At 40.6% G+C, this 16,001-nt stretch overlaps 1 protein-coding gene across 1 annotated transcript in view; it reads left to right on the top strand.

Moving 5' to 3' along the window:
* Positions 1–894: 894 nt before the first annotated feature.
* Positions 895–16,001, top strand: part of LOC134209732 (vesicular glutamate transporter 1-like) — a 150,151-nt gene continuing 135,044 nt past the window's right edge. The window contains exon 1 of the mRNA XM_062685742.1: positions 895–995. Within this exon, the coding sequence (XP_062541726.1) occupies positions 946–995 (50 nt within the window). The 5' untranslated portion in view covers positions 895–945. The remainder of the gene's footprint in view (positions 996–16,001) is intronic.

Raw genomic sequence — 16,001 nt, 5'->3', positions numbered from 1 at the left:
TAGAAGTTACGTATTGCTTCGAATATGTATCTCCTCTCTTTCGACGAATCTGAGAATTTCCATGCAACAAATTATCATAGAGTATATTCACAAATCTGCACTTTTACAAGCCCTGGTTACACAGATAATCATTTTGGACTAATCACTATCTCTTAGATGGAAGTAGGTAATGCACTCTCCAACAGTCGAGATCTGTCCTTGCGAATGCTGAGGAAGGGAAGGATGTTAGTTGGATATCTCTCAAGAAGATGAAGAGACACAGAAAGAACTAAGATGGAAATACAAAGTAGGAAAGGACGAGCCTCGAATTGAACCAACCACCTCCTGCTGTATTCATGAAAAATACGAAAAAAAATTTGTTCAATAATGTATGAATTTTTTCTTTTGTTTGAAAACTATATATGTACAATGCACTTTGAAGAGCAATTATGGGTACTGCTTGCAGTTTTCGCACTGGAAGTGCCCCAGGGTGTTGAGTTTGCCAAAAATATGGATCTGGATAGAAGAAATCAAAAGATTCGGTGTCAATTTGTCCAAAAACAATGTTGTTGTTTTCTGAAATTGTGTAAAATGGATATATGTAGTTTATCAACAAATGATTCTAATATTGATCTATTTGATGAAATTCGTTTAAAAACAAACATGTTCTTTTGTCTGGTTTTGAAACAAATGGTTATATTTTTTCAAACAAAAGATTCTCAGTTACTTTACTACATAAATTTCATGAATTTTATTCATTTGTTTCCATTCCCTCCAGAACTATCCACACAAGGCTGCCAGCATGGCTTAATGTAATGAACTGAAATAGCTGGTGCGTCTGCAGCTAAATCCTCTCTCTATTCGTTCAGTGCAGTAGCTCAAACCCATTTCAGAGCCCTGGCAAAATCGAATCGAGCATTTAGTCATCGTTGCGCAACACCTGGACTGAGAAACCACATCTGTAAAATGGCTGCCTTCACCGGACTTAAGGATCGTGCTGCCAACGTTTTCGGCGGGTAAGTACATAGTCTAAATGCTATCGTTGCTAACCGTTGGTTCCTGATGCTCCTATTCAGATAGGAGCAGAGTTATGGAAGTTCTTTTTTCCCTTGGTTATGAATTCACTTCCACTCTGCGGAAGATATATTCCGGTGCGTCAACAAAACGGAATTGCCGACGTAATCCGGATTTGGATCCGAACAATTCAATGCACTCGAGTGGCATCAAAAGAAGGGGAGCCAGCGATGGCGTTGCTCGGATATGCGCTACTTTTGTGTGTTTGCTTTGGCAGGGAAGTAATATTTGCAGAACGTTTGCTTGTTTCACATTGGGTGAGATTGTGCGTGGCGGTGTTCGTAGGAGAAAAACATTTCAGAATGCTCCATTTGAGCACAGTGAAAAAAAATTACAATTTACACTAAGTGTAAAATCTATCCCAACAAACAATTTAAGCTGAAAATCAAGGTTTTCAGCTGCAGAATGAAATTTTTGTTTGAATAAGCTCTTTATTAACTTCCAATGTTTGTTGGGAAGTTTGAGGACGAAAGTAACAGTGATTTTTACAGTGTTTGAACTATGTAATCCGCTTAGAATACATCATATTTTGGTATCGATGGAAGTGAGTTGGGGTGCTGTTATCAGTGGATGCAGCACGCTTCATAAAATTCCACAAAATGATACTTGTTATGATGAGCATTGAGAATTTAAAGATTGAAAGATTATTTATCTGGAGAGCAACGTTCGATACTTGTTACAACATATAATTTTCAAACAAAACGATGCAGTTTGTGTACAGAAAACTATAACAAAAAATAACCAGCACATCAAACTTGTGGCACGGAAATGTACTCTAATCTACGCTGAAATGGTCCTTTTCCCAGCAAGTTTGCTTAAAACTTACTAGCAATTTTAACGATTCAAGGTATTTGCGTACATTTTGGCTATATCCCGTGTTCAATTACACATTACAATGGCTTTTCATTAATGTTCATGATTTTTAAAGTAAATTTCAATGGATTTTTCTATCTGTGTTGTACTTGGTTATTATTTGTAAAATTAAAGTGATGTAGAATAATTCAATTCATTTGGTTAGTTTGCGACTGAGTAATATAAACTTGAACAGGAATAAGAGGTACTGTCCAAGTGGATATCTATAGCATATAATAATTGTTTCATTCCCTTCAACAACGATTAAAAAACAACGTAGTATATTTCACGATATAGGTCGAGTTGTCTACTAAAATTTTGCTTATTCCTTGCTTGTACTGGGCTTGCTCTTCACGAAAAATGTTTTGTCTGTGGATAAGTTCAGCATTAGCAAATATTATAAGTGCTTAAGAAGGTTGACTGTAGAACACAATTTCAGTCGCATTCTTTTCTGATCATGAAGGAGTGATGAAGCTCATCAGAAGTTCGTCAGTCATAATGTTTATATCTGTTTCTGGCGGTTAGGCAGACTTTAGAATATTATTGAAATGTTTAAGTTCCCAGAAATTTTAGAACTATGAAGTAAACTAGAGACGATTACAGGAAGAGGTTTGGTTATGGGCATCCTTTTGTTTTCGGTCCACAACTTTGGCCCTAGTTGATAGTATGCTAACGCTGACATTTGAATATTTATGGAAAGTTAGACATACAACCATACCGCCAGCGCAGAAAATAATTTGGTTTCGTCGATTTGACCATTGTGCAAATTTGACATTTTTGGACATTTCAATTTTGTGGTTCAGTTGTTGGCACCCTTGAAAATCCTGCTAATAATGGTGAAGAATGAATAAGAAAGTTGCCGTCGGTAGCAGAATCACAAATGCACCCAGGTGGAAGACGCTGTAAAAATTTATTAGCATAGATGGCGTCTTTAGCATTTCAGCGGCAAATCATCGATTGGCAGATGTTGACGTCGATAGCAATCGAATTACATTTTCTCATCAGATTCTGATTTAAGATTTGTTGCTGTTTGTGATTGGAATGCTCATTATTGGAAATAAATCGTTTTTTTTCAGGTTCACCATTTTATACAAAAGAAAGCGGATCCGAGAAGACATTTCTTCAAAGTACAAAACACACGTGTCTGACACCCTTCACCTTCAGTTAACATTGTAGTCGCTTCTTACGCGAAATGCTTTTGGTTATTTCTGGCCTTTTTTCATCTTCTTATTCAATAGCTATACATTCCAACTGGAACTTGGCCTGCTTTTTAATTTAGTATTCTATTAGCAGTTATTAATTGAAAGCTTTTCTATGACCGCCCCCTCCCCTCGAGTTCGAAGCCCACGTGCATGAACGTACCAACATTTCAGTTAGATTTTTTTTTCTAACTCCAATTCGATTCTCTAGAGTTTGACGCGCACTCACCAGACATACCACCCAAGCAAAAATGAATAACTAATTGATAACAAATTCTATTATTCGGTTATCGGGCATATTGAATTTGAATTAACAGCCAACATAACAAAAATGATACCAGAATTTTGTTCCTTAAATAAGGCCGATACAAATATCAAATTTATTTTATGTACGACGGCGCTTGAAAGGTACGAGGGGGAGGGGGATAAAAAAATAACAACAAAACGAAAAAAAGTCCAAAATGCAATGATTCCGTACAAAATTTGAAATATTGATGAAAAATGATAGCAAAAAACGTTTAGGGGAAGCAAAGAATATGAATATTTGGAGCATATTTTTATCCAGTAGGGGAAGGTGAGGAGATTTGATTCCCGGGGAGACTTGATCACCCCCTGTTTTATAGAGAACTAAAGTAGTTTTGTTCTATCATATTTTTTGTATAGAACCTTGTATAGAGCAATCGCATTAATTGATCGCGCTATTAAGCTGTCCTATGGAGACAACCGGGAAGAAGCTCTAAACCAAGCAGCACACATCTTGCTGAAAAACAACTACCCGATGTGGTTCGTCCGAAGGGTGAAAAGGGAACGCGTTCACAAACTGGAGGCGGAAAATGGTTGCAACCAAACTAAAAAGTATGTGTCAGCTCCGTATGTGCCATGTCTAAGTGAAAAACTTAGAAAAACGCTGTACAAAAATGATGTGATTCTAGCCTCCCGCCAACAGAACAAGATAAAACATCAAATTTTCAGCAAGATGAAAGACCCGTTGCCACCAGGCAAACAGAAGAACGTGGTGTATTCCATACCGTGCGGAACGAATGATGGTAAGGTGTAAATCGGACAGACGAAACGGATGCTGGAAGTGAGGATCATGGAACACAAGAACGACAGCAAAAAGCGAAACCCGCGATCTGGCCTGGCTGTACACACAATGGAGGAAGGGACACGTGTTCAATTTCGAAAAAACCACCGTACTGGAGAGAATCGCAGACCCGGAGACCAGGATGATTGCGGAGGTATTCCACATTAAAAAACAAGGCGAAAGGCAATCGGTAAACCTGCAACGTGAATGTGGGAATATCAACAGCACGTACAATGTGCTATTGGCTAGGCTACGTGAAGGCGAACACAAACGAACAACAAACGATACCAATAATGTGGAGAACGAAACAGGCGCAGATGGGCGTTGAGAAATCTGTGATAGAGTAAAGGGTGGTGGGAAATTAAATTAGTTTAGTTTGACCGAGGAAGGGAAATGGTCGCATTAGCGAATTGTGAGTGTTCAATTGTGAATGTAAATTTGTGTAAAATGTTTGTAGTTTTGACGTAGGACTACGTCTGTGTTTTCTATATTGGGGTACACTTTATGTTTGCGAAAACCGGGGACCGTCACGAAAATATGATAGACTTTAAACTTAAATATCTAAGACGTTTCCCGATGGATTTTTAATTTTTTTGGACCATTCGATCAAGGATGAGTCAACGCTTCTTCGTATTTATTTGAAAATACTGATTTTTAACTATTTATTATCGATAATTGATAAAAAGTTTAGAAACAGGCTCACTAACCAATCACGTACATGCATCACTAGCACAGACATCAAAATCAATCACTTGCCGGTTTGGATCTAATCCTCAGTTTTAACAAGATTTCACGCAGAGCAGACGCAACAAAGCAATCGTTGCGGAGCGGACACAACATCACGGTGGCGCTAATAACATTTTCAAAGAAAATCCATCGCATTGGTGGTGGTGCTCGATGTGGTGCTGCAGATCATTCAACCTCAACGAACCAGAATTTCATATGAAGAAAAGGTTGACCATAAAAATAGCACTGTGGCGATCCCGCACCGCCAGTGTCGATGCTGAAAATTTATTACAAATTGTGGTGTCAGTTAGTTGGAAAGGAACATTGGGAAAAGAAAATTGGTTCTTCTCAGGACCAACATTTTATGAAAAGAAAGAGTTAATTGCAAAAATGGACTGTTTCGGTGGCATTGGGTTTGGCGTGGTAGCTTGGTTGCTGTTAGTCATTCCACCCATTAAAATTCACTGCATCATCTCCCTACGACGCGCTATCAAATTCGCTATTTACGATTGAGTTTTGCCCTTTGAAGAATGTTTATTTCGGATAGTCGGATCAACCTTCTTTTGTATAAAATCAATGAAGACGCCACCTCAGTGGAAACTTTCTACAGCAACCACCCATCGGTTAACGGCGCTCGGACAGACAGATGCCAAGAGATAATGTTTGGTAATATGGAGTACCTCCGTCTTGAATGGAAGTTCTGCTGTTATTCCTCGTAACAATACGCATCTAAGATAAACAACATCTCATAACCAAATTCAGAATTGAGAAAATTTTATAGAATTGTCATTCATAGAATTTGTCATTCTGCGTTGTCGGGCCCGTTGTCTGCGGAATCCCGATCGAAATGGCTCGCGCGCGCTGAAAAGCAGCTTTCTTATATCTAATGAAGTAATTCCATTAGCCCCGCCCCTTCATTAATCGTTATGAGTGCACATTATATTTACACCCATATCAGCTCACAAAGGGGCGGGGCTAACGGGCTTAATTTATTAAATACAAGAAAGCTGCTGTTCTGCGCGCGCGAACCGTTTTGATCAAGATTCCACAAAGAGCGGTTCGACATTCGATGCAGCGGAGCGGACACAGCAGCATGAAGGCGTGGGTGGCAGTGGCTATGCAAAAAATTTATTCCAAATTTTGGAGGCTTAGCGAAAAATCATAAAGTGGCGGTCGGACAGTTTCATCGCAAGGTGCCTTCAGGCGTTTTGGATGCAATTAAATATTGGAAAGTCGCATTGGGAAATGAAACATGGCTCTTCTCAGGACCAACATTTTATGGAAAGAAAGGGTTAATTGCGAAAATTGATTGTTTCGGTGGCATCGGGTTTGGCGTGGTAGCTTGCTGGCTGTTAGTGGTTCCATCCATTCGAATTTACTGCATCTTCTTCCTCCGAGGCGCTATCAAATTCGCTATTTACGGTTGAGTTTTGTACTTTGAGGAAAGATTATTTCGGATAGTCGGATCAATCTTGTTTTGTATAAAATGGTGGCTTTTGTATAAAATCAATGAAGACGCCACCTCAGTGAATACTATCTACAGCAACCACCCATCGGTGAACGTAGCTCAGACAGACAGATGCCAAGAGATAATTTTCCAAACGGTGTGTTGTCTGCTGAATCCCGATCGAAATGACTCGCGCGCGCCGAAAAACAGCTTTCTAATATCTAATGAAGTCATTACATTAGCCCCGCCCCTTCATTAATCGTTATGAGTGCACATTTTATTTACACCCATATCAGCTCACAAAGGGGCGGGGCTAACGGGCTTAATCTATTGAATACAAGAAAGCTGCTGTCCGGCGCGCGCGAGCCATTTTGATTCGAGCGGTTTGACATTCGAGTAGTGGAACGGACACAGCAGCACGAAGGAGTGGGTGGCAGTGTGGCAATGCTGAAAATTTATTTCAAATTTTAGAGGCTGAGCGAAAAATCATCAAGTGGCGGTCGGACAGTTGCAACGCAAGGGTTCGACAAGCGATTGGATGCAGTTCGTTATTGGACAGAATGCGCATTGGGAAAAGAAAATTGGTTCTTCTCAGGAACATCATTTTATGGAAAGAAAGAGTTAATTGCGTTAATGGACTGTTTCGGTGGTAGCTTGGTTGCTGTTAGTGATCCCATCCATTCAAATTTACTGCATCATCTCCCACCGACGCGCTATAAAATTCACTATTTACGATTGAGTTTTGTACTTTGAAGAAAGATTATTTCGGATAGTCGGATCAACCTTTTGTATAATGAGTTGGACAAAATGTGATGCAGCGGAGCGGACACAGCAGCACGAAGGCGTGGGTAGCGGTGGCAATGCTGAAAATTTATTCCAAATGGTGAAGGCTTGGCGAAAAATCATAAAGTGGCGGTTGGACAATTTCAACGCAGGGTGCTGACAAACGTTTGGATGCAGTTAGTTATTGGAAAGATTGTGAAAAGAAAATTGGTTCTTCTCAGGACCAGCATTTTATGGAAAGAAAGAATTAATTGCGAAAATGGATTGTTTCGGCTGCATCGGGTTAAACGTGTTAGCTTGGTTGCTGTTAGTAATTCCATCCGTTCAAATTAATTGCATCATCTCCCTCCGCCGCGCTATCAAATTTGCTACTTACGATTGAGTTTTGCACTTTGAAGAAAGTTCATATCGGATTGTCGGATCAACCTTCTTTTGTATAAAGACCTTTTTGGAGGACACCATACAAGTAACCATGGAGCTATATATGCTTGCAAATAATACAGCCATTAAAGTTGACTAAAAGTGGAAAAAGGCCCTTTTACGACCGAAATAATGCCTTATTACTTTGACATGATGAAATAAAACATATGTAATGCATCGCTGCATTCGTAACGCTGAACTAGTAGATCGTTGCTTGACAGGTGATGAATAAATGCATCTTTACATCAGTAAAACTGATCTAATGCAATTAGCATTTAATATGCTGATCTGTGATTGATTACATGCATTAATGAATGCTTGGTGGTTACTTGGGCATCCTCAAAAATGGCTGAAATAAAGCAGAATCAGAAGTGGCGTGAAACCAAACGCAAATATATTTATTTGCAATGTTTGGTTTTCGCCCGCGATGTAAGCGTACGTTGCAAAGTAAGGAATGTGATGTCCCCGACTGAAAGCCAGTCGAGTGGCTTCAGCGGCCGATGGGCCATGTTAATTCCACGGTTAGAGACTCAAAGTCCATCCAACTGGGAACTATTATTAAACTTGTTGATTCAGTTGGCCTCCGAGCAGTTTGCTCAATGTTAATAAAACGACACAAATTATTATGGCAAATACCATCAATTTTGAATAGCTACGTAGTCCTACGTCACCTTTGCGTACAACCCGATTGGGCTGCACCTTTGAGTTTTTTGTAATAAATGTTTATTTTTTAGACGTCTGATGAAGGCTGAAGAATAGTAGGCCGAAACGCGTAACGTGAAAAATGCCTTTTTGATTTCATCGTCACCGAAAAAAGCCAATCAATTTCAATTAATGAAATCCACGGTGATTAGCTCAAACCAGATCAAATGCTTTCGTTTTTTAACAGCACAGAGCCATAAATATGCTTAATGATCTGTACTGATGAAAATGTTAACACTCCATCAAAGTTTTAGGATATTTGGATTTGAAGTTATTACCTCAATATGGGGACACTTGAACCCCCATTAGTCATCCATAAAAAAAATGGCGAACAAATTCGAAAAAATATGAATTTGTTCCCAGGCTTCTATTTTTTTTTGTAGATTTGACAGATTTGATGCAGGGTCGGCAGGAAAAAATATTTATTGCGTAGATATCATCGAAAGGGGATCAAGTCTCCCCAAATTGCTCATGAATACGAACAGCAATTCGAAAATTCCGCGTATTTTGAAGGAAAAATATTTTTAAAATCTGAGGGCACTTTTCTAATTTCATCAAAGCTTGTTTTTGGAGAGGGATTCGATTTTTGACAGCACTCCAAAAAATCGATTGTGTACCAATAACAACAAAATTTAAGGACTGTCATACAACAATAAAATTAAATAAAATATTTTTAGAGAGTATGTGTGGAAATCGCGTATGTTTATTTACTTTTGGCTGTGATACATCGGAAATCTGAAAAGGGTATCAAGTCTACCCAGTCTCCCCTAGTGAATTTAACACAAAATTTTACAATTATTTTAAAATTTGGTTTTTTTTTTTGGAAAAGTGTAAGGTTTGGAATTGCAGACTTCCCGGGCTACATATGCAACATACATTAGGTGAAGTCTGAAGTAGAATCGGTGGAGCACGTCATATCAGCATGCCCACGATTCTAAAATGATTGGAATACCATGCTTGTTAGCCGCATAGATACGATCTCGGACAAGCATATAGACAGGATACAGGACGCTTTATTCACCCATGCAAGAAACATGCACGGATGTGCTGCGGGGTCATTGTGGCTCATCTGAGGCACGATCTGAGATGTCTTCTCAGGTGTCTGATTGCAGATTCGCCTTTAAATACCTTACTCCAAGCAAAGGTACAATACACTGAAAACAACCTTGATTTTTGAGAGAAAAAGTTCCACTTGTTTTATAAAAAACTAGCAGATACGACGAACTTTGTTTTGCCTAAAATTAATTAGTTCTCGAGTTATGCAAAAATTTATGCTTAATTTGTATAGGAGCTCCTCTTTTCAGAAGGAGGAGGAGTTTCGATCCACCACTGAAACATATCTTCCCTTCCAAAATCTCCACATGCCAGATTTGGTTCCATTTTCTTGATTCATTCTCGAGCTATGAAGAAATTGGTGTTCCATTTGTAAGGGAGTCCCCCTTCTATACTGGGGAGGGGTCTCAAGTCATCTTAAGAACCTTCCCTGGCCCCAAAAACCTCTGTATACAAATTTTCACATTGATTGGTTTAGTACTCTCCGAGTCTATAAGGTTCAGACAAACAGAAATTCACTTTTATGTATATCTCTCTATCTATATATAAAAATGAGTTTGCCTTTCCTTCGAGGCAATACAACTCACGAACGGATGAGCCAATTTATCTTGGACTCTGCTGTGTTTGTATATTCGAACATTTCCCTAGCAGCACACATGTTGCACATAGGGTTTTGCAACTTTTATGTCACCAGATTTTGTCACAATAAAGTTGCTGCAACCATCTTTGCTTGACCTGTGCTGCTCGGGTTGATCAATTTGACGGGGACAGTTGGAAAATTGTCAAAATGCAACGGTTTCATGAGTTCTGAAGCAAGCCATCAAGTTCGAACTAAAATCGAACTAGATTGCGACGCTGCAATCCAACTAAATGATTGAAAGATCAAAAAAAATCCTGAGCGAGATCGGACAGGTTGGCCAAGTAAATAGATAAAACATTCTTCCAAACATGATCAAAAATAAACTCTATTACGTTGTAAACATAGCGATGGGTATTGTTACATTGTAACATAGGCTATTCTGCCGCTAACCACAAGTCAGACTTATCTGGATATGGCGTCCATATACAGATAAGTCTGACTTGCGGTTAGCGGTAGTATATGGCACTGTGATTGGGTTCCAACTCTCTCCATCCTTGACTTGGGCCCAAGTCTTATTCCTTCTTCGTTTATTTCTCTGTTAGGTTTTCGTCGCCAGGATATCTCAGGTCTGCCTCTGCTGCGATGTCCTGCCAGATTCCTGTCCAGCGCTTGCTTGCAGATTTCGTCTCCGCTCTTACGTGGTGTGAGGCCGGCCTACGTCCATTCACACTGTGGAGTTGCTGTTGATATTGGATTTCGATGGCATTGTCGATGGGGCTCAGCATTCGGGATCCAGTTGTGAGGCTACCAGTCCAGAGCTGTAAAACGTAGACATCTGTTGATACATACTTACAAATCAATATGAACTCTGTTAATATTCACCAAGTCTCATCGGCGTATAACATCACAGGTTTCACGTTAGAGCTGAGTATTCGAGGTTTGGTTCATTGCCTGGGCCGATTGAATCTCCATGTTCTATGTTGATCTTGGTCTGCCACCCGACGTTGACGGGCTTTGGTTTTCGACCTTATCCACTGTTTGCCCGGCTGCCGTGGAGTTGTTCATATACGGCGATTTGGTCTTGCTGACGTTGATGAGTGGGAGTGTACGACCAGGTCATTCAGTTTACTCTACATGGTAGAGCGCTGTTGCGTTGGTAGAGCAGTATCATCTTCTGAGTCGAGGTCGTTCGATTACTCTATGGTGGTGGGCTGCTAGAGCGGCCCTTGATTTCATCGATTACGATGAGCAACCACAAAGATACAATACATCTATCCTTGCCGCGACTCCATTGCACAGGACTCTCGATTTTGTCTAGACCTCCCTGGGACGCCAACAGTTTTTTTTTGTGATTCAGACGATCGAAGGCTTCTCCGTGTCTAATCAGTACCAAATGGAGGGACTCTTGAAATTCAATGACCTGCTCCAGGATAATGCGAAGCATGACAGTATGATTCTCACATGATCATCCGGGTCGGAATAATGCCGGCTGTTGTCAGAGAATTGCCAATCTTTCCCTATATACGAATTAGGATAAGGCGTCAGAACTTGAAGAAGTTGTTCTAAGTGGTCGAGCCCCCGAGTAACACACTTGTCACATACCAGTCACTGTGACTCATATGCGACCAAATGCAGTTACATTGGAGTTGCTGCAACTAAATCGATCCGAACTGTGTTACTTTTAAACAACAACAACATTTAAACTGATCAGTTGGATTGGTGAGTGACTGACATATCACGTCTTTCTTTGGCATCCACCAATTTGTCTCAATCAGACTTCGTGAAATATCGTAGAGGAGGCGATTATCGCCGGTTGTTGCGGCGTCCCTTCTCTTGTATTGTCGGCTGGGGCGTCCACCCGCATCCGTATTTGGATTCTCTAGAAATGGATCAGCTGAAAACGGAGACGGTGCCTTCTCGAGTCCGTAACAAACGCAGAGCTAGCATCGCGTCTGATTATCATCTTCTAATTGGCGAGATCGGACAACGCATTGCACAGATTCAGCGGCTGGAGGAGAGGTTCGGGGAACGAATCAACATAGACCAACTAGAAGATCCAACTGAGATCGTTCGTTGAAGAACTTGGAACTCGGGTAGTGCATGTTCTGGAAGGTAGCAGTGTAGAAGAGAAGTGAGCGGTGAAGAATGATTTTATCGAAACCGGCGAGGACATTTTGGATGAGCTGCGCATTAAACGAAAAGAATGGATTACATATGTTATGCGGCGGAATATTTAGGAGCGTAGAGTATCAAACGCTGAGAAACGGGAAGAACCAGAGGAGTAAATTAGGAGTCCCGCAAAGGTATGTTTATTTGTAAGTGGGAGTCGGGCGCTGCTGCAGACACGACAGTTGGGCATATGTGGACATCCTGACCGATGAAGAAAGGATGGCTCAGAATCCGGAGATTATTGCCTCAATTACTCACTGATTTGGACAGCTGAAATGTTGATTCGAGCACTTTGAACAACTTCTTCAAGTCTCAGCCAGTGTTCTCCAAAAAGCAGCCATCCGACGCATGAAGTCTTAAGAGCCTCCCAAGGTCGATGGGCTTTCGGCGAAGGTGTTCAGGGCTGACCCTATGCTGTCTATGCGATTGTTGAAGCAACTATTATGTAATATCCGCTCCGCATCATTCTGGAGCAGATCAAACTGGCGGAAGTGTCCCTTTATTGTCTAAATATTCATTTACTATGGAAGGGATTTCTATTGTCTGAATCACGAAAATCTGTGTAGCGCCCATTGATGCAACCGTTTTCCAGATACGGTGGTAGCTTCACCGACACCATTCAGATAGTCGCTAATGTAAGGACGCATTTCACCTCCACTGTTACTTCTCATTGTAATCGATGAGATCTTGGTACGTACGATTGACCGTGTGCCATGCCTTGAGCTGTTTGACAGTTTTTTTTTTTTTGAAACACCTAGACGACTCTGATTTGGCTAATGATCACGAAACGCTTTCAGTTCTGCAACGCTCTTTTCTGCGGAGTGGGCTCAACGAGCAGACCGTATGCTTCTTTGGGACGTCTCACCATCAGCGTCAGGAGGACCATGTGGTTGAGTGTCATCGAGAACAGCCCCTCAAACTTTGAAGTAGTCGAACGATCGGAATATTTCATTATCTCGACAGTCTGATATCAACAGATTGCAAAATTGGGATCGACATGGAAGCACTAGTCAGAATGGTTACCTTCGCGAGTTTTCGAAATATTTGGAGACCCAAATTTACTACTCTGGGGGGTCCCGTAGCGTAGTTGGCTACACGTTCGCGTTATAAGCGGACGGTCATGGGTTCGATTCCCAGCCCCTCCACCAAGCCCTTGTCAGTCGCCTGAGGTGCAGCCCAAACGGTGGCGTTTTAGGGTGCGCGTCTTACCGACACGGCTGCCTGATGACGACTGACAAATTGTTCTTCTCGGAGGCATTCCTCCAACGTACCCGGATAAACGGCAACCGAACAATGCAAAGAGCAATTGGATACACGATACGGACAAAAAAGGACACAATGGACTCACGATGAGATGGACCCGGCAATGATAACAACAAGGAATGTCAAAAAATAGATTCTGTGTGGATTTTTTGCTGTACAGAATAGCAAAGTAGATCACGACACAGTAGCGGTTAAGAAACACAGAGTGCGTACCAAATAAAGAAATGAATAAAAAAAAATACTACTCTATCGTGAAACGCAGATGGTGTCTAAAATTTATAATTCCGACGATAAAAGTTGTATATCGTGTGCCGAGCAACCGATGAATACCAAATACCGATAACAATAGATTGTCGAAATCGTGGATGGAAATGGGTCCCCAAGAAACCATTAGCACTATATTACGCCAAACCGCCATATAAGGCCACTATACGGGTATTTAAAAACTTATAAGCATTAAGGTAGCACTATATGGCCGATTTGGCGAAAATTGGTGCTTATTGGTAGAAGCCCTCCTTAGCCGTGCGGTAAAATGCGCGGGTACAAAGCAAGACCATGCTGAGGGTAGCGGGGTTCGATTCCCGGTGCCGGACTAGGAAATTTTCGGATTGGAAATTGTCTCGACTTCCCTGGGCATAAAAGTATCATCATGTTAGCCTCATGATATACGAATGCAAATATGGTAAACTTGGCTTAGAAACCTCGCAGTTAATAACTGTGGAAGTGCTTAATAAACACTAAGCTGCAAGGCGGCTCTGTCCCAGTGTGGGGATGTAATGCAAATAAGAAGAAGAAGTGCTTATTGGTTACTTAAGCCGGCCTCAAAATAAAAAATCCTCAAAAAATTTGTCTTTATTCGCCACCTCGATATTTTTGGAAAATTGAAGGGGGGGGGGGGGAGTGTGACATAAAATAAATTTAATATTTGTATCGGCCTAACTACATGAAAAAAATAAGTTATCACTGATACCAAATTGATAACACATTTTGTTATGAATGTTATTTACTCAAATAACAAATATAGTTATTTTTTAGCTGGGAGGGAGATACAGATTCAAAAAATATGAATGTCAGTGCAGACCTAACTTTAGTTGTCATGAAATGTCACCGCAGACCTAGCTGAAATTTTTCTATAAATGGGGAGTATCGATACTGATAATTTGCTTGAAAACGGTAAAGAGCAGAAAATTATATTGAACATTATCTACCAATATTTGAAATGACCGTTGTTTAACAAAAAATAAACTTAATGTAATCGAACTGTGAAACTCGTTGTGTCCATTGTACAGAGAAAAGGAGACGTCTAGGATAAGAAAGACGGTAGATAAGAAAAAATATGTAAGAGGAAAGTGTGTTTGAATATTCCAAAATGATCGATAGCCCCTGTGGTTTTGTAAGACAGGGAATATTAAGGGTGCGATCAAATATTACGTTACCCTCAAGGCAATGGAAGTTGTAGCGGAACGGCTACGCTTCCGCTATTTCAAAACATTGCGCATTGCAAACGGTATTTTTACGGAAGAAATTGTTTCATTAATAAAACTGTATTTAATAACTGGAGTTATCCAAATCATTGTAATTGGGATTCTCAGATCCCCTTTTGATCTTTGATCTACATATTACTTATTGGTCTTACTTATTAGATTCTTCCACCGACGAACCGACGTGTCACCCCATGGAAAATAATTCAAATTTGCTGCCCACGACGGCATGATGAAAAATCATCGAACACTACCGCCACCTCCATAATGGGTCACGAAGTTTTCGAAGATCAGCCACCAACCTACGTGTATTTACATTGCAGCGGAGTTGTGACTTAGCTCATTTGACAGAAGCGATCGCCTGCAAAAGCGAATGACCGTTGAAAAGTGTGGGACAATCAGAGAGTGCCAGTGACACGTCGGTTCGTCGGCGATTCAACGATGGGGTCTGTAGAAACGTAGGGCTTTTGACGAGAAGCAATTACCCGAAAATACGGAAAATAAAAAGTTACAAATCAGCTTGTCACAAAAAATCATGTAATATTTTGAACGCAAATAGCACAGTCTACTTTCAATAAGTTTTCGAGATTTTTATTTGTGGAACCGATTTTGGAATAGTGTTGAAATTTTCCCATAAATTGTAACATTTTCATATGAAAAAGTTTGAAAAATAATCAAATTTTTGCATTCAAAAGCAACAAAATCAACCAATCACAAACCAGCAACATAAAACCAGGCGTCTTCCTCGAAATCGGCTTTTTCTTGTTTACTCATCCTTCTCTTTCAAGCGCATGGGGAGGATAAGATTTGTATACAAATTTCTATAGGAATGCTTCGGAAGCGTTTTCCGATGATAACAAAACCCATTCTTTCTGTGCGCGTGCAAGTGAAAGATGACTAAACATCAGCAAGCTCTATGAGCAACATCGTGGGGCATACCGGCAGAACCAGAGCTGACAGTAGTCGTCGTCCCAGTCCGAAATGCCACAGTAGCAACGTTGTAGTGTCTTCACCAGGCGGTTGTCAAGCTGTCAAATGTTTGTTGCCTCCAATCAAGCGAATGCCGACGGCACTAACATTCATTCACATTCAGACATTCATTTTCGTCGTGCAATCAAATCGTCATGACAACATCAAAACACGAAGACATCATACTATCTGAGTGAGAGAAGACAGCTCGCTTTGTTTA

This window comes from Armigeres subalbatus, chromosome 2 (assembly GCF_024139115.2).
Source record: "Armigeres subalbatus isolate Guangzhou_Male chromosome 2, GZ_Asu_2, whole genome shotgun sequence".
In the NCBI taxonomy this organism is placed as follows: domain Eukaryota; kingdom Metazoa; phylum Arthropoda; class Insecta; order Diptera; family Culicidae; genus Armigeres; species Armigeres subalbatus.
This window is presented reverse-complemented; position numbering and strand designations above follow the sequence as displayed.